The sequence below is a fragment of the Hylobates moloch genome, unplaced genomic scaffold (genome assembly GCF_009828535.3).
Source record: "Hylobates moloch isolate HMO894 unplaced genomic scaffold, HMol_V3 SCAFFOLD_8, whole genome shotgun sequence".
Lineage (NCBI taxonomy): Eukaryota > Metazoa > Chordata > Mammalia > Primates > Hylobatidae > Hylobates > Hylobates moloch.
The window spans coordinates 13,318,199-13,338,251 of record NW_026652283.1 but is presented as its reverse complement, the minus strand read 5'-3'; the positions used below and the strand labels follow the sequence as shown (position 1 = coordinate 13,338,251).

Here is a 20,053-nt window from a genome sequence, read left to right as displayed (position 1 = left end):
AGACAGGGTCTCACTCTGTCCCCCAGGCTGGAGTACAGTGGTGTGAACATAGCTCACTGCAGCCTCAAACTCCTAGGCTCAAGTGATCCTCCCGCCTTGGTTTCCCAAAATGCTGAGATTACAGGTGTGAGCCACTGTGCCCAGCCCATTTTCTTCTTTAAGTGTTTAATAGAATTCACGAGTGAAGCTAGATATGAAGGTTTTTATTTGTTGAAAAGTTATTAATTGTAAATTTAATTTCTTTCACTGCTACAGGACTATTTCAGTTTTCTAACTCTTCTTGAGTTAGTTTTAAAAATGTATCTTTCAAGGAATTTATCCCTTCTAAGTTATTGTTTTTATTGATATGAAGCTATTTATAATATTTTTCTTAACCTCTTAATGTCTGTAGGATCTGTAAAGTCCCCATTATCATTCATGATATTGTCCATTTTTCTTCTTTATTAAGATAAAATTTCCATTTTTATCTTTATTTTCTTTCTTCTACTTACTTTGCATTTAATTTGTAATTTTTTCTAGCTTCTTAATGTAGAAGACTAGATAACTGATTTTGATCTTTCTATCATAAGCAAATAAAATGATAAATTTTCCAATAAGCACTACTTTTGGTGCATCTGACAAATTTTGGTATATTTTGTGTTCATTTTTATTCCATTTAGAATATTTTCTAATTTATCACATGATTTATTTAATCCATAGCTTATTTGGAAGTGTATTGTTTAATTTCCAAAAATTTACAGATTTTTCAGATCTTTGTCGCTGTTTTCCAAATTAATTGCATTTTCTAATTTATTCTGAGATCAGAGAGCATATTCTGTATGATTTCAAATTTTTTTAACTTTATTGAGACCCGTGTTATGGCTCAGCATGAGTCTATCTCAATGAATGTTTCATATGCAGTAGAAAATAATGTAAATTCTAGTATTTCTGAGTGTAGTGTTCTGTAAAAGTCAGTGCAAGTTAATTGATAGTGTAATTCAAGTCATCTATATTCTTAACTGATTTTCTATTTGTTAATCATTTACTACAAAAGAAATATTTATACCTCCACTATAATTATTAATGTGTCTATTTCTCATTTTCTTATCTTTTTTCACTAATCCCGTGGCAGATTATATTTCTCATTTCATTTCTGGTAGTTTTGCTTTATGTATTTTGATACTCTATCATTTAACACATACATTCATAAGTATAGTATATTCCTACTATATTGACCCTTTTATCATTATGAAACGTCTTTTTTTTGTCTCTAGTACAACCCCTTGTCTTAATGTCTACATTGTCTTATATTAATATAACCACTCCAGCTTTCTTATGCTTACTGTTTTCATCTTGTACTTTTCCTGTCTACTTTCTTTTTTTTTTTTTGTCATTTCATACCAGCAATTTTATTTACACAGCAAGAACATACAGGTATCTGTTATAAATGTCAGAGATCATCTCTACATTTCAGATCTTGACTCAGTTTAAGGGCCAACAAAGGAAGGTTCTTTTCTTTCCATTAAGTTTCTTGACTCTGTTTTTGTTGTACAAAGTGTGTAGTACTAGCAAGTGCATTACCATAGCGTGTCTTTAATTTTCAATTTGAAATCTTACATGCTGGAGAAAAGTGCATCGTAAGTTTTTGTTTTTGTTTTTTTTCGCCTTACAAATTCAAAAGACTAGAATAATGGTAGTCATCTGGAAAAAGTAAATCATGGATAGATATAATTTTGAAACTGATGCTTAATGACGGCAGTGATTTTTAAGTGTGGTAACAAACGTTTTGGGAGCATGTATCCTCTGTCAAGATGGTACTAGTAACAGATTCAAAGTAGCATAATATCGTATCAGACTGATGTGGGGTTTTTTATGTTTGAAATCAGTTGGTGAGCCTGTTGTTCCTTAGTAAATTGGTGCCGTAAGCTAAAATTAACATATTCGTATTTTCCCTGCCAATAGTCCTTCACAAATAACTGGTCATAAACTGAAAAAAAAATTAATATCTGCAATATAAATGTCTATTAGAGATGGGGCTAGATGTCTTAAGGATTTCTAAGTATATCTTAAAATTGATAATGTAGTAGTTCATACCAAGAATCATCTGGGGAATTTTAACAAAATATGTATATGTTCAAAACCTCATCACCTCCCCATAAATGCAGCTTAAGCCTGTAAGTCTGAAGGAGTATGTGTATGTGGGTGTTTTTCTTTTTTCTTTCATTTTGAGATGGAGTTTCGCTCTTGTTGCCAAGGCTGGAGTGCAATGGTGCAATCTTAGCTCACCGCAACTTCCACCTCCCGGGTTCAAGCGATTCTCCTGCCTCACCCTCCCAAGTAGCTGGGATTACAGGCATGCGCCACCACGCCCGGCCAATTTTGTATTTTTAGTAGAGATGGGGTTTCTCCATGTTGGTCAAGCTGGTCTCCAACTCGCGACCTCAGGTGATCTGCCTGCCTCGGCCTCCCAAAGTGCTGGGATTACAGGCGTGAGCCACCACGCCCGGCCTTGGGTGTTTTTCCTTCAGCTCCTCCAGTACTTTCATACTATTCTAATATATTTTGTTGGTATGAAGCTATGAAGCAAAAGTTGCTATTACCAATGCATACATACAGTATATTGGTTTTAAGTTCCACCTCAAAGTGAATCTTAGAGCCTGGTGTAAGTGCTCCACTTTAGAGATGTACTTTAATTACTACTGTATTTGCAAATTAAGGGAAATTTAGGTCATCATTTGATTTTCTAAAACCTAAAAGGAACTGGCCATCATTACCAAGTCGTTCTAGATAATCAAGGGTAGATGGCTGTTTTTAATGTAGCAATTAATGTAGGCATTCCTGCTTTCAGGTTTAAGTATGAATCAAAGCATATTTTAATTTGCTAGCGCAAATAGAATGTTTACTTTCAAACTATTTGTGGTTTTGTGTTTGCTGTATGTCTTTTGTAGACAGATAATTAGTACATTTTGCTTTCTTTTCAATCAAGTTTGATAGTCTCTTACTTTTGTTGGAAGTGTTTGGTTCATTTACATTTACTGTAAATATTTATATATTTAGATGTAAGTCTGTCATTTCACTATTTAGTTCATTTCATCTCTATTTTGTTTCTCTGTTCCTCCCTTCCTTTCTTCTTTTGTGTTAAACATTTTAACAAAAGTTTTCTAACAAAATATTCTATATTTAAATACTCCAGTTGGCTTTCTAGCTATATTTATTTGCGTTTTTAAAATTGTTGTCCCTGGAGCTCGTGATATGCATCTTTAACTCATCACAATTTGCATAAAGTTAATAAGCAATTATGTCTACTAAAAAATATATAGGAATTTAAAATGGCAATTATCCCATTTAGTGCCTTCCATCCTTTGTGCTATTGTTGTCATATATATGCTCCATCTACATATGTTATAAATACACCAATATGGTGTTATGATTTTTTACTTAAAAACTTACTGTCTTTTAAAAAATTAAAACAAGAAGTGTGTGTGTGTGTATGTGTATTGAGAAGTAAGCTGTTAAGTATATTATTTTCCCCTCTAATTTTTTTCTGCATTTAGATTTTTGGTGACTTGAGTTTTGTCGTGGGCTAGCTCTGGTCTTCTTTGTGGTTATTGTATTTTAAGTTTGTTGTGCTGATAGGAACTATAAATTAATGTTTTTCATTAAATGTAAGGGTTTTTCACCAGTTATAGCTTCACATATTTTTTCCGTCCTCTTTTCTCTCTCTTCTCCCTCTGGGACTCCAGTCAGTTATCCATCAGATGCTAAACATTTTTGCACAAGTCTTTGGGGCTTTGCAAATTTTAATTAATTTATTTATTTATTTTGAGACGAAGTTTCACTCTTGTTGCCCAGGATGGAGTTCAGTGATGCGATCTCAGTTCACTGCAACCTCTACCTCCCAGGTTCAAGCGATTCTCCTGCCTCAGCCTCCCAAGTAGCTAGGATTACAGGCGTGCACCACTATGCCTGGCTAATCTTGTATTTTTAGTAGAGATGAAGTTTCACCATGTTGGCCAGGCTGGTTTCCAACTCCTGACCTCAGGTGATCCACCCGCCTTGGCCTCCCAAAGTGCTGGGATTACAGGCGTGAGCCACCATGCTCAGCCACAATCTTCAAGTTTTCTAATTCCTTCTTCTGCCATCTCAAATTTACTGTTGAAGTATACAGTGAGTTTTTCATTTCATTTACTGTACTTTTCAGGTCTAGAATTCCAATTTTGTTCTTTCTTTAATTTCTAATTTTATATTAAGATTCCCTCTCCAGGCGACAGAGCGAGACTCCGTCTCAAAAAAAAAAAAAAAAAAAAGATTCCCTCTCTGGTAACTCTTAATACCATACTTCCCTGTTTTGTCTTTGTCTGCTAAACCCAATATCAAGACCTACTTGAAAACAGTTTTCGATGACTTAAGTGTGGGGTCGTACTTTCCTTTTTCTTTTGAGGTGACAAATATAGCAAATACCATGACTTGATCATTACACAACATATATACATATTTAGTATATTCTTCACCGCAAACATTTATCAGTTCCTTATGGCAAGAACATTCAAAATCCTGTTTTATAGTTATTTTGAAATATGTAACACAATATTGTTAACTATAGTGCCCGGTAATTTTTGGTTGAAATGTGGACTTGAAAAATAGCACACCATAGTGTCTCTGAAATGTGTATTTTTGAGAATTATGTTTTATTTTATTTTTAAATGACATATAATTGTACATATTTATAGGGTACAGTGTGATGTTTTGATACATGTATACATTGTATAGTGAACAAATCATGGTATTTAGAATATTCATCACTTCAAACATTTATCACTTTCTAATGGTAAGGTCATTCAAAAATCTCTCCTAGTTATTTGAAATATATAATATAATATTGTTAACTATAGTAAGCCTACTGTGCAGTAGAATACCGCAACTTTTTCCTTCTATCTAACTGTAATTTTGTACCTGTTGATTAAGCCCTTTCCACCTTGCCTACCCTCCCCAGCTGCTGGTAAGCATTGTTCTACGCTATACTTGTATGAGATCAGCTTTTATAGATTCCACATCTGAGTGAGATTGTGGAGTATTTTTCTGTGCCTGGCTTATTTTATTTAACATAATGCCCTCAGGGCTCATCCACATTGCCACACGTGACCTAATTCGATTCTTTTTATGGCTGAATAGTATTCCATTATATGTATACGTATCATATTTTCTTTATCCATTCATCTGTTGATAGACATTTAGGTTGATTCCATATCTTGACTACTGTGAATAGTGCTGCAATAAGCATGAGAGTGTAGATATCTCTTTAACATACTTATTTCATTTCCTTTGGATAAATACCCGGCAAGGGGTCTAGTTTCATTCCTCTCCATGTAGATATCCAGTTTTCCGAGCACCATTTATCAAAGAGAATTTTTTCCAATGTGTGTTCTTAGTGTCTTTGCTGAAAATCAATTAGCTGTAAGTGTGTGAATTTATTTCTGTATTTTTTATTCTGTCTTATTAGTATATATGTCTATTTTTATGCCAGTACTATGCTGTTTTGGTTATTATAACTTTGCAGTATATTTTGAAGCCAGGTAGTGTGATGTTTCCAGCTTTGTTCTTTTTGCTCAAGATTGCTTTGACTATTTGGGGTCTTTTGCGGTTCCATACACATTTAAAGATTTTTTTTCTCTTTCTATGAAGAATGTCATTCGTATTTTGATAGAGATTGCGCTGAATCTGTTGATTGCTTTGATTAGTGTGGACATTTTAAAAAATATTCCTCAAATCTGTAAACGTGGAATATCTTTCCATTTGTATCCTCTTCATTTCTTTTGTCAATATTTTATAGTTTTCATCATAGAGATCTTTCACCTCCTTAGTTAAGTGTCTGTTTTTGTAGCTGTAGTAAATGGAATTGCCTTCTTATTTTTTTCTGATTGTCTGCTATTGTCATATAGAAATGCTATAGATTTTTGTATATTGATTTTGTATCCTGCAGCTGTACTCAATTTACTTATTAGTTCTAACAGTATTTTGGTGAAGTTTTCAGGGTTTTCCCTATATAAGATTAGGTCATTTGGAAGCAGGGACAGTTTGATTTCTGCCTTTTCAATTTGGATGCCCTTTTTGTCTTTCTCTTGCCTAATTGCTTTGGCTAGAACCTCCAGTATTATGTTAAATAAAAGTGGTGCATTTGTGTCTTGTTCCAGATCTTAGAGGAAAAGCTTTCAACTTTTCCCCATTCAGTATGATGCTAGCTGTGAATCTGTCATATATGGGCTTTATTGTGTTGAGTTACATTTCTTGTATATGTATTTTGTTGAGAGTGTTTATCATGAGGGGATGTTGAATTTTATTAAATATCTTTTCTAGATCAATAGATTCAACATCCCTTCATGGGTTTGTCCTTGATTCTGTTAATATGATGTATTATGTTTATTGATTTGCATATATTGAACCATCCTTGCATCCCTGGAAGGAATCCCATTTATTATGGTGAGTGATTTTTTCTTAATATGCTGTTGAATTCAGTTTTTAAATATTTTTTGAGGAGTTTTGTATCTATGTTTATTAGGGATATTGGCCAATAGATTTATTTATTTATTGTGTCCTTATCAGGTTTTAGAATCAGGGTGATGCTGGTCTCATAGAAAGATGCTGGAAGTATTCCCTCCTCTTCATGTCTTTTGAATAGTTTTCAAAGGATTTGTATTAGTTTTTCTTTAATGTTTGGCAGAACTCATCAGTGAGGCCATTGGGTCCTTGGCTTTTCTTTTGTGGAAGACTTTTTATTACTAATTCAATCTCTTTACTTGTTATTGGTCTGTTCAAATTTTCTATTTCTTCACGATTCAATTTTCGTAAGTTTTATGTGCCCAGGAATTTATCCATTTCTTCTAAGTTTTCATATTTGTTGGCATAGAGTTCTCTATATATCTCTCAAAACTTAGGAAGTTTCTGCTATTATTTTGTTAAGCTTTCTGTGCCCTTCTCCATCTCTTCTCCCTCTCAAGTTTCTATAGTGTGAAAATGTGTTCACTTAATGGTGTCTCATAGGTCTTGCAGGCTTCCTTCACTCTTCAAGTGAAGAGCTGTCTTCAGTTCAGAAATTCTTTATTCTGCTTGGTGTAGTCTGCTGTTGGAACTTTCCATTATATTTTTTGTTTCATTCATTAAAGTCTTCAGCTCCAAGAGTTTTTTTAAATGATATCTCTGTTGAATTTTTTATTCATATCATGAATTGCTTTTCTGATTTTATTGAATTGCCTATCTATATTCTCTTGAATCTCATTGATTTTCCTTAAGATCATATTTTTAAATCTTTTATGCTATTAGTAAATTGCCATTTCTTTAAGGTCAGTTATTGGAGAGTTACTGTGTTTTTTTGGTGGTATCATGTTTTCTTGCTTGTATCATGTTTTCTTGCTTTTTCATATTTCTTGTGTCCCTGCACTGATGTCTGGGCATCTGATAGAATGGATGCCTCTTCCAGTTTTATAGAGTTATTATCATAGGGAAAGATTTTTGCCTGAAGACGTGTCCTAAGGTGTTGGTTGCGTAGGATGCATTGGCTTTGGTTCCAGGTGGATGCAGTAGTGTAGTCACCATGCAGTTTTTTTAAGCTGTAGTCAATGTTAGCAATTTCTATGGATGCCTCAGTGGCATCCTAGCCTGGAGGAGTTTGTATGGCAGCTCTGTCAAGTCATATGCATGGCCTTTCTGCTGGTGGCAGGGGTGCCAGGTTGTTTCATGCGCCACAGGTGCACAAGGCCTACTACGATCGGATTAGACACAGTCTGTCCTCTGGGGGCAGGAGTGCCAGGCTGTTACACACACCACAAGTGCATAGGGACTGCTCCTTCAGGGTAAGGCGTGGCCTCCCTGCTGGGTAGGATCATCTGTTCCTTGGGGGTCAGGACACCACATGGGCTCAGGCACCAAGGTTATGGCTGTTTCACTGGGCCTACACTCTGAGTAATCGAGGTTGAGGTGCTGCAGCCACAGGGATGGGGAAGATGGAGTGCCTCCTAGGCAGCTTATTCCTGGTGGATAGGAAACAGTAGATGCTCAACTGGTGAGTGGTGTGCTACTGTTTACGAGCACAGTGTACTTGCAGCAGAGCCTCAGGATGGGGAGAAACAAACAGTGGTTACTAGCCCTCCAGAGCACAGTGCACTATAGTAGTGGCACTGGTCTCAAGATGGTGCTGTACATCAGCAGCTTAGATCACAGAGGAGAAGGAGGCACAATGTGGGCTCATTCTTTGGGGTAGTACAGCCATGTGAATGCCAGGCAGCTCCCTAGAATGGGTTCATGGCTTGTGAAAACTGCAGAATTCTCAAGCAGCAAAGACTGTAGGTGTTTGCATCTTTAATGGAGATTGCTGGGAGTTCTCCTGCTCACGTTTTCTCCATAGGGAGACTGCCTCCTGGTTTCATACCGATCTTGACTGGGAAGATGGAGTGGCAAAGGCAGAATGTTTCATTCTCTTTTGTATGCAGCCATCCCAAGTCTCCATGCTCCACTGGGTCTCTGCCACTCCCTTATTGTACTCCTTTGGAATACTTTAGTGTTCTCCTTTGGATACTCTAGTCAAAATGTAGTTGTTTATTCATCATTTTCGTTCTTTTTTTGTGTGTGTAGGGAAATGAATGTTAGGCACCTCTAGTCAGACATCTTGCTGAAGTCACTTGTTTTACTTTTTTTGTTGTTGTTTTTAACAGGCAATTACCTTGCTTGTACTCAAACTTCAACATATGTCACCTGCAGAGTGTGCAGCAACCAATGTCCTTCCTCAACACTGCTGCTTCAACCTGGTCTTCTGGAGGTTGCTCCTGCATCTGTGTAATTTAGCAGCCAGTGAAAGATGTTGGCAGCTCAAATTCATATTATAGAGCTAACTCTCTTTGTGATTTCCTTGATCCTAAGGTTTCCCATATATTCCCATTTGCTTTTCCAGCTCTTACCTTTGTCCTCTGACAGCTTGAGGAATTTGAGCTGCATATGAGTTGGGAACCTGGCAGTGTAAGTTGCAGCAAACTCACCTATCTCAATTCTAGAACAATTCTGTCTTACAAGGGAAAACCCTTCTCATTTCTTTCTGTTTTTACCCTGGGCTCCCTGGCATTTCCCATATTCATGCACAGTTAGTGGTCAGTCAGGGAACAGGACAGAGTTCATATTCAGATTTTCGATCTCTGCTCTTCTTGTAGTTCTCTTGCTCCCAAAATTTTCCTCTTAAATTCTCAGCTGTTCTGCAACACTAGAGTTTGATCTCGCCATCTCAAGCCAGAATGGCTCTAGTTTTCCATAACTATAGTTGGGTATGGGCTATATATTAGTTTGCTAAGGCTGCCATGACAAAGCCTGGGTGGCTTAAACAACAGAAATTAATTATTCTCACAGTTCTAGAAGCTGAGAGTCCAAGATCAAGATATTGACAGGTTTGGCTTATCGCTTTGGCCTACAGATGGCCACCCTCTCACTGTGTCCTCACATGGCCTTTTCTCTGTGTGTACATATATCTGGCATCACTTCCTCCTTTTTTTTTTTTTTTCTTAAGATGATATCTCACTCTGTCATCCAGGCTGGAGTATAGTGGTGTGATTTCAGCTCACCGCAACCTCCACCTCCCAGGTTCAAGTGATTCTCCTGCCTCAGCCTCCCAAGTAGCTGGGACTACAGGTGCGTGCCACCACACCCGGCTAATTTTTTGTTTTTTTAGTGGAGACAGGGTTTCACCCTGTTAGCCAGGATGGTCTCGGTCTCTTTACCTCGTGATCCACCTGCTTCAGCCTCCCAAAGTGCTGGGATTACAGGCGTGAGCCAGCGCGCCCGGCCCACTTCCTCTTCTTATAAGGACACTGGTCATGTTGAATTAGAGTTTGCCCATATGACCTCAGTTGACCTTCATTACCTTTTTAATGCTCTGTATCCAAATATAGTCATATTTTCAGGTACTAGGGGTTAAGACTTCAACATATGAATTTTGAGGAAACAGAATTCAGTCCATATCAGGGGTTTAGGAATACACACAGGCAAGGAAGCCTGTGTGTAAGCCTGTTTTGTTTTCTGAGACAGGATGTCACTCTGTTACCCAGGATGGAGTGCAGTGGTGTGATCTCAGCTCACTGCAACCTCTGCCTCCCAGGTTCAAGTGATTCTTGTGCCTCAGCCTCCTGAGTAGCTGGGATTACAGGCATGTGTGACCATGCCCAGCTAATTTTTGTATTTTTAGTAGAGACGCGGTTTCACCATGTTGGCCAGGCTGGTCTCGAACTCCTGGCCTCAAGTGATCCACCTGCCTCAGCCTCCCAAAGTGCTGGAATTACAGGTATGAGCCACCGTGCCAGGCCAACATTTTGTTTTTATTATGTCATTTAATGTTTATAAAAACCTAACAAGAAGGGTATTTTTAAAATCAGTTGTCCACCATTAATTTCTAATATTGTATTTTCTTAACAAGCATACAAAACATCAAACTTCTCTTTAGACAAAGTGCAGTTCTTTGACATCCTTTACACAAAACAGTCTGAGCCTGTGGCATGTTAATGCAGTCAAGAGGCAAAGCATACTGACTTTTACAAATTCTGCCTTCCATAAAAAGCCTCAAGGAGGGTATTTTATCTGCATTTTTAAAATAAACAGTTCAGAGAAGTTAAATAGTCAAACAGGTCAAGGTCACACAATTCAGTGGTTGAGGACTGGGTGCAAAGGCAATATATCTAACTATAAATATCCATTTCTTTTTTTTTAGAAATGATTCAGTTTGGATTTAAATTAAATGGCTAAAACTAAAAGAGCCAGCTGGGTGTGGTGGCTCACACCTGTAATCCCAGCACTTTAAGAGGCCAAGGCAGGAGGAGTGCTTGAGCCCAGGAGTTTGGGACCAGGCTGTGCAACATAGCACGACCCCCATCTCTACAAAAAAATGGAAACATTTAGCCAGGTGTGGTGATGCATGCCTGTAGCCCCAGCTACTCAGGAGGCCTGGTGGGTTTGAAGCTGCCTTGAGCCTTGATCACGCCACTGCACTGCAGCCTGGGCGACAGAGCATGGCTTGTCTCAAAACACAAACACAAACAAAAAACTAAAAGAGCAGTGAACTCAAAGGATTTCCTGCCATGCCAGGTGGGTGGAGCTTCTATGTGGGAACAAAAGATGGAACCTATTTAAAGGACTTTTTTTTTGTTCGAGACGGCGTCTCACTCTGTCGTCCATGCTGGAGTGGAATGGCGTGATCTCAGGTCACTGCAACCTCTGCCTCCCAGGTTCAAGTGCTTCTTGTGTCTCAGCCTCCCAAGTAGCTGGGACTACAAGCGTATGCCATCATGTCCTGCTAATTTTTGTATTTTTAGTAGAGACAGGGTTTCTCCATGCTGGCCAGGCTAATCTCGAACTCCCGAACTCAGGTGATCCACCCTCCTCCGCCTGCCAAAGTACTGGGATTATAGGCATAAGCCACCTTGCCTGGCCTCAAAGGACTTTTAATTGAGGATCCCAGTAATGATGATCCCCATAAGGCTGAGGCTTCAAGCTTGATGATCTATAAGTGAGGCTTTCTGGGATGCACTTAGTGTGTTTCCCCAAGCATGTGTGTGTTCCTACTTTGCATTATATACAGGTATGCTATCACCTCCCCCATACATGTATACATACCTCTTAAACTTAGATGTTCCCCAATTTTTCCTATGGAGCTTGCTAAAAATGCAGTGTCATCCACAGAAATTCATATTTCATTGATCTGGGCTGGGACATTTGTAACAAGCACCCTAGACCATCCTAGCATACTGAATCCATAGTCCATCCTGTTTGTGAGACTATGGCAGCCCTTGTGGTCTAAGCAGCAAAATCTTTGCTTAGCCTTTTTTGTTGTTGTTGTTGTTTGTTTTTTGTTTTTGTTTTTGTTTGAGATGGAGTCTCGCTCTGTCACCCAGACTGGAGTGCAATGGCGGGATCTCGGCTCACTACAGGCTCCGCCTCCCGGGTTCAAGCGATTCCCCTGCCTCAGCCTCCTGAGTAACTGGGATTACAGGCACGCGCCACTGTGCCCAGACAATTTTTGTATTTTTAGTAGAGACGGGGTTTCACCATGTTGGTCAGGCTGGTCTCAAACTCCTGACCTTGTGATCCACCCGCCTCAGCCTCCCAAAATGCTGGGATTACAGGCGTGAGCCACCGTGCCCTGCCTTGTTTTTGTTTTTTGAGACGGAGTCTTGCTCTGTTGCCCACACTGGAGTGCAGTGGCCAATTTAACCTCTGCCTCCTGGGTTCAAGCAATTCTCGTGCTTCAGCCTCCCAAGTAGCTGGGACTACAGGCATGTGCCACCACGCCCAGCTAATTTTTATTTTTTTTTGCATTTTTAGTAGAGATGGGGTTTCACCATGTTGGTCAGGCTGGTCTCGAACTCATGACCTCAAATGATTCACCACCCACCTCGGTCTCCCAAAGTGCTGGGATTACAGGCATGAGCCAGCTTGGCCTTTTTAAATATTAAGCGCATGTACTTGAAAGTAGGTACACATGAAGATAAAAGAATAGGCTCCAGGAAAATTTAAGTCAAGTCTTCATAATCTATAAAATTGCCTATTTAATAAATATATGTTGTAAACATTTTTAATGTTCTGTAATTACTTTTATTAATGTCATGTTACCTCTTTGATCTAGGTACTTGAGTCATAAAGCTGAAGTATATAAAAACAATCTATATTTAGTACAGACCAAAATTCATGTCCTTTGCTTTTAAAAGGTAGAACCAAGAAAAGAAAAGAAATAGCAGAATTCGGGCACGTATTCTAAAGAATTATAAATGGATTTTGTGGCACTTAATTTCTGTTTTTTTTTTTTTTTAAGTACCTTTCTTTGATTCTTTGTCTCCTCATTGGCACCATCCCAGAACACTGACGTCTTCTGCCAGATCAGACCTGTCTTGATCGTCTTCCCCACCTAAATCAGGATGAGTCCTCCCTTCTACCTTTCCAGAAACCCCACCTTATTTTTCATACTTTTCTTGATTAACTGGTCATAAGATGATTTCCCTCAACTCCACCCTGTCTCAACATGCAACTCCCCATGAGTCAATCTTCATAATTGTTTCTAATGTGTTTGTTCCGTGGTGTGTGTTGAGTAACTGTTGTTGCCATTTGCGTGACTACATAGTGGTTACTGTTTATTTCTGCAACTCCGTGTTTTTTTTAAGTCTTGAAATATGATTTATTAACCAAACGAGTTTCTTTTTATTTCTTAATTAAATTCAATGAGAAGCTTACCATGAAATGTTATTCTTAGGCTGGCATTCATAAAACACTGGAGTGTTTCATTCTCTCCTGATCTCAATCTGCCTTCCAAAGCTGCTAATGACAGATGAGAGCAAGATTATAATTTTAGTTAGGTGTGGTGGCTCATACCTGTAATCCCAGCACTTTGGGAGGCCAAGGCAGGAGGATCCCTTGAACGCTAGAGTTCGAGACCAACCTGGGCAACATAGGGAGACGCTGTCTCAAACAAACAAACAAAAAATTTAAAAAGATTATAATTGTATGTAGTTAAAGAAATGTGTTTCTCTTCAAAGGTAATGTGCCAGAACTTTGTCCCATCTCTGGGCCTTTTCTTTATTATCTTAAACTCTAAACTATAGAATTAGCCTCCTCGAGTATAGTTTTTGAAGGCCAGTTCACTTTCTTTGCTCTAGAACTCTGGATAGCCTATATATTTCCATCTTCCTGTCTCTTTCATAAAGAATCTTGCCTTTAAATGAAAGACTACTCCTTAAACATTAGTACTTGTAATATTCAATCACCTACACATATTAAAGAACGCCTGCCCTCTTGTGTCCAGGGAGACTGCCACAGCAAGTATTGAATTAGCAAACTTGTCATTCCAGAAATACAGCATTCTACCCTACAGGGATTATCTACCAGGGAGCTTTCTCAAGACTGCCAAGTATGGTTGTACAGTTTGAGCACTGAAAAATGATCCCAGCCCAAGAGACGAATGAAATCCATTTTACACTCTGTCGAGCCATATATCTTTGCCCAGGTCATGTCTTTCTATAGAGGTGACCCATTAAAATTTCATTCGAGGGTACCTTTAAGCCTTGTACCACTTAGAGTGTGCAACTTTCTCTGATTTACACAAACCTGTCTATAGCTTAATGGCAGCCTTGTAGAGGCTCATTAAGAGTTAGTTGGGGCCGGGCACGGTGGCTCACGCCTGTAATCCCAGCACTTTGGGAGGTCGAGGCGGGCAGATCATGAGGTCAGGAGATCGAGACCATCCTGGCTAACATGGTGAAACCCCGTCTCTACTAAAAATACAAAAAAATAGCAGGGTGCGGTGGCAGGCACCTGTAGTCCCAGCTACTTGGGAGGCTGAGGCAGGAGAATGGTGTGAATCCCGGGGGCAGAATTTGCAGTGTGCCAAGATCACGCCACTGCACTCCAGCCTGGGCGACGGAGCGAGACTCCGTCTCAAAAAAAAAAAAAAAAAAAAAAGAGTTAGTTGGACAGTCCTCTCATCGTGTAACTTTCCTACTCAAGACATTTCAAGAAATTAAGATCAGATTGTTAGAGCTGAATGACATCACTTAGTCCCGGGTTATCAGAGAAAGGAAATAAGGAAGAGAGAGGCAAAATGAGAATTGTCAAATTCATTAGAGGCAAGCAGGAAACTAAAATGCAGGTCTTCTGACTTCCAATCCATGCTCTTACCTCCAGTTTCAGGTGACCCGTTTCTTTGACCCCACCTTACTTATTCCATACTAGGCTAGAATAGATGTGCAATAGCATGCATAGGGCTGGTGGGGTGATTTGAGGCAATATGTGGACAAACATTTTTTGTACATTAGTAGAAATGTATTTGTTTTAATGTATTTCTTTGGGAAAAAACAAAAACATTAAGTCCATAGTTTCTGAGACATTATGATATATGACAAGGGTAAGTATTTTAAGTTTGAAAAGTGAGTTAATTTGAAGAAAGATATTAAGTAGTGCATAAGTTAATAGCTTGATTTAGCCATTGACAATGTATACATATATCAGAATATCATATTGTATACCAAAATATATACAATGTTTACTTGTCAGATATCAAAATATCCTTTTGTATAACATAAATATATATAATTTTTACTTGTCAGTTAAAAAATAACAAACATATTAACTAAATGATAGTTTAGATAGTACTCAGATATGGCAAAAATGATAAAAGTGGTAAAAAATCATGGTAGAAATTTGAGACTATCTCAGTCCATTCTGACTACTATGACAAAACACCTCAGACTAGGTAATTTATAAACTATAGAAATTTTATTGCTCACAGTTCTGGAGGCTGGGAAGCCCAAGATGAAGGGACTGGAAGACTCAGTGTCTAATGAGGGTCTGTTTCTCGTAGACAGTGCCTTCTCTCTGTGACCTCACATAGTGGAAGGGGCTAGCTAGCTCCCTCAGGACTATTTTGTAAGGGCCTTAAAACCCTTCAGCAGGATGCACCAAAGGAACTTACCACTCTGGCCCCTTCTAATTCTACCACTGAGGTCCTTTTCTGACACTTAACACTGACAGTTGTTCCATTACTGTTACTGATGACAACATATCCTCTCTTTTTATTACAGCTGTGCCTGATATTCTAGCCTTTCCATACTCATCCCAGTATAAACCACAAAATAGGTCTTCAGAAAAGACTGTGGCTTCACTGATTTTCCTGTGTTGCCTCCAACATTTATAAAAAAGCATTGATCAAGAGTGTCAATGCCCTAGTTTCAAAACCATCTTTACTTTTCTAAATGTAGATGTTTTTCCATTTATAAAAATTATGTAGACTTAGCCGGGTGTGGTGGCCCACACCTGTAATCCCAGCACTTTAGAGGCTAAGGCGGGTGAATCACTTGAGGTCAGGAGTTTGAGACCAGCCTGGCCAACATGGTGAAACCCGGTCTCTACTAAAAATACAAAAATTAGCCAGGTGTGGTGGTGCACACCTGTAATCCCAGCTACTTGGGAGGCTGAGGCACAAGAATCGCATGAACCCAGAAGGCGAGGTTGCAGTGAGCTGAGATCATGCCACCACACTCCAGCCTAGGTGACAGAGTCAGACTGTGTCTCAAAAAAAAAAAAAAAAAAAAAAAAGTAGACTTATACAAAATTTGAAAAATACAGGAAAGGAGAAGAGAAGAAAAAAACGCATTTATATTCCTACTAATGAACCCTGCTAATCCCCTCCCTAATTAAAAATTCTCCTGCAAAATCCCAGCAAGTCGGGATCTGTATCTGTTTATCATTCTGGAAACTTGCAATGTTCTGGATTTAACATATTTTTGTTATTTCAAATCATAAAATAAATTTTCAATGGAGAATCTAGGGGTGGAGTTCTTTTGGCACCTCTGTAAGCAGCAGTTGGGTGACTACCACAGAGGTGAGCCAAAGCTGGGGGAGGCTACTGCAGATCAAGGATAGTAATAACTGATATGCTTTGCAAAATGCATTGTGTATGCTCTTTGCCAATAATGATGGTTCACTGTTCCATGTATACACATGCTGATGTGTATATTTGTCTTTCCTGTAGGGTTTTTGGAGTCTCTGGATGATTTTTACATTCTTAGCAGTGGATTGATATTGCTGCAGACCACAAACAGCGTGTATAATAAAACCCTGCTAAAGCAGGTAATACCCGAGACTCTCCTGGCCTGGCAAAGAGTCCGTGTGGCCAATATGATGGCAGATAGTGGCAAGAGGTGGGCAGACATGTTTTCAAAATACAACTCTGGTAAGTGACCCTGCAGAATAACTGTTAGGCACAGACATATATTTTGATTTAGGCTTGTTAACCAGTAAAGTCATACCCATGCCCCATCTTCATGTTTCCTAATATTTCAGGCACCTATAACAATCAGTACATGGTTCTGGACCTGAAGAAGGTAAAGCTGAACCACAGTCTTGACAAAGGCACTCTGTACATTGTGGAGCAAATTCCTACATATGTAGAATATTCTGAACAAACTGATGTTCTACGGAAAGGTACTTTCTTCATGTCATAAGTCTTAAAACCTGATGAGTGTGTGTGTGTTCATATACAGTAGGGGAATGCACATTGTGTGAATGTGTGGTGGGGGAGGGTATGGTGGGGAAGACAGGATGCGGATGCCACTGCTAGTTACACTGGGGGAGAATGACCAGGTTTAGCACAACATGTAAACCTACATCTCAAACTCTTATAGGACAATGTGCAGATTGGGACGCAAATCAGGCATTCATGACCCTGTGATTTCTCATAGTTCTAATATTACCTTTTCTCCTGTGTTCCTGGTTAAAGCTTTAAGTTCAATTCAGCAAATATTTCTGGAGTGCCACTGTGGCCCAGGGACTAGAAAAGCAAAGATACAGAATCCCTGACCTTGAAGGACTCAGGAGTCTAGTAGGGAAGCAAAGCACTCAAAGCAGCTGCAGGAACTCAGGATGGGAAGAGCTGTCATCAGGTCTCGTGTCCGTAGGCCAGTGATGAACCTAAAGAGAATGTGGCTGTTAGTGGGTGGGGTCAGAGAAGGCACTTCTGGTGGGCAAGGAGTCCAGACATTTGAAGCCAGGAGGCTGACTGCCTTGATTCAAATCTCGGTTCCTTAAAATTTCAGGCAAATTATTGAATCTCTCCAAGCCTCATTTTCCTCATCTATAAAACTGAATCGTGATATAGGTCCACAACCACGTATTTGTAATTTTAAAATTCCAAAACTGTAAAACCACAATTTTATTTCTTGTGTTTTGTTTTGATTTGGTAGCCTAGCTCACCTCGTAGCAAGATAATGACCCGATCTGAACTCATTTGGCAGCAAAAACTACCAGAAAGAAACTTTTAGTGGTTTTTAATTTTAATTTTTATTTTTCTTCAGATGGAGTGTCACTCTGTCACCCAGGCTGGAGTACAGTGGTGCGATCTCGGCTCACTGCAACCTCTACCTTTCGGGTTCAAGCGATTCTCCTGTCTCAGCCTCCTGAGTAGCTGGGACTACAGGCACGTGCCACCACACCTGGCTAATTTTTTCTGTGTTTTTAGTAGAGACAGGGTTTCACCATGTTGGCCAGGTTGGTCTTGAATTCCTGACCTCAGGTGATGGCCGTCTGCGTCAGCCTTCCAAATTGCCGTGCCCAGCCTTTTTTTAAATTGTCTTTATTTCCTCTTAGAGACACCATGTATACATTAGGCTACAGAAATGTCAACATCTTTGATTATGAGGTGTTTCCCAAAGAGACTGTAATGTCATATAATCCATGCACTCCATGGTTGTTCTAAAGTCTGAAAAACCCTAAATTCTGAGACTCATCTGGCTGCCAAGAATTTCTGGATGTGGGAGTGTGGAACTCTACAATTTCACAGGATGGTCATGAGAATTAATTAAGATAAATAGATAGATTAATTGAGAGAAAATGTTAGCTTTAAAAGTCCTACTGGGCAGTTCAGCCTTTATGTTTTAGAAATTGGGAGTTCCTGACAAGGGAGACTAGACTGGGTGGGAATAAAGGAGACTAGTTAGGAGACTATTGCAATAGATCAGCTGGCAGATGAATAGGGACAGAACGGAGATAAAGTGTGGACCCTAGGGATCAGGACCTGGTCCTCAGTTTTCCAGGTCCCCAAATTGACTTTGTAATGATGCCTAGAGTGAGCCTTGTCAGTGGAGAATGGTTCACACCAACTAAATGCACTAAGACTTATGCATAAAACAAAATTTTAAGGTGGGAGTTTTCTTTGCCAAGCAGTTCATCTGCTACCAAGCAGTGGACCTACCTTCTTTGCTTGTTAGGAAAATCCATCCAAGAAGTCAAATCATTAGGTGGTTACTGGTTAGCATAGAGCAATTCAGAACAGAGAACCCAGCTGGTCCCTCCAGCTCCTAAGAGCCTGAAAATAATAGCATGCCTCAAGAGAGAGATGCTTGTTAAAGTAGTCTTTTCTTCTTTGGACAGTTGCTGATAACAGAATGGTAGACTTGGTTCTCTGCAGTCCCATTCCTAGACCCCTTGAAACTCCCTAAGACTAAAAAGAGTTGATGATGATCTGTCTGTATTTTTTTTTTCTTTGCCAGAGGAGAGAAGAACAGAGAGTTAAATTCAGAGTACTTACTGCATTCTAGACACTCTTCTGGGCCTTTTACTTATGTTCTCGTTTGATGTTTGTAACATACTACCACATAAGTGTTATTGTTGCCATTTTACTGTGAGTAAAGAAAAGCTCAGAAAGAAACATGTACATGGTATCATATAGCCATTAAAACGGCAGGGGCGTCGAGGTCAGGGGTGGGCACGTCTCCTAGCGTATTTAAGCAACTGTGGTATGGTGATAGAAGCCCTGGATGTTTTAGTTAGAAGGCCTGTATTCAGTCAAGTTTTGTGAGCCAAGGAAGACATTTGACCTCTCCGAAACTCTGTTTCTTCTGTTTAAAAAAGGGATGGTAATACTTACACATCATCAGGTTTTTGTGAGATTAAACAAGTTGCTCTATTTTCTTCATTTATTTTGAGACAGGGTCTCGCTTTGTCACCCAGGCTAGAGTGCAGCTGCGTGATCTTGGCTCACTGCAACCTTTGCCTCTTGGGTTCATGTGGTTCTCGGGCCTCAGCCTCCCGAGTAGCTGGGACCACAGATGTGCACCCCAATGCCTGGCTATTTTTTAAATATTTTTAGTAGAGGCAGGGTCTTGCCATATTGCCCAGCCTGGTCTCAGAGCTCAAGCAATCCACCTGCCTCAGCCTCCCAGTGCTGGGATTACAGGCATAAGCCACTGCACCAGGCCAAGTTGCTCTGTTTTAAATCACGAAGCTTCATAAAATGTGAAGTATAAAGCAGACATTTTCATTATTCATTTGAGCTGTTTTCACAAAGAGAAATATAATAATCTAATGTTTACCAAGTATTAGATACTATTGTAAGCACTCCATCTGAATGCATTTCATACTTATGCTTATGAAGATGCTTAATGCTGAATACTTAATGAAGATGAAGAAACTGAGGCACAGAGGGGATAAGCAATTTGTTAAAGGTCACATACCTAATAATGGCAGAACCAGGCTTCAAATCCAGGCAATCTAATTCCTGAGCCTA

The 20,053-nt window shown here is 39.2% G+C and overlaps 1 protein-coding gene across 1 annotated transcript in view; it reads left to right on the top strand.

Annotated features, from left to right (window-relative positions):
* The window catches only part of PLBD1 (phospholipase B domain containing 1), a 63,516-nt gene that overhangs the window by 38,943 nt on the left and 4,520 nt on the right, over positions 1-20,053 (top strand). The window contains exons 7-8 of the mRNA XM_032159698.2: positions 16,523-16,723; positions 16,834-16,974. Coding sequence (XP_032015589.1) covers positions 16,523-16,723; positions 16,834-16,974 — 342 coding nt within the window. The remainder of the gene's footprint in view (positions 1-16,522; positions 16,724-16,833; positions 16,975-20,053) is intronic.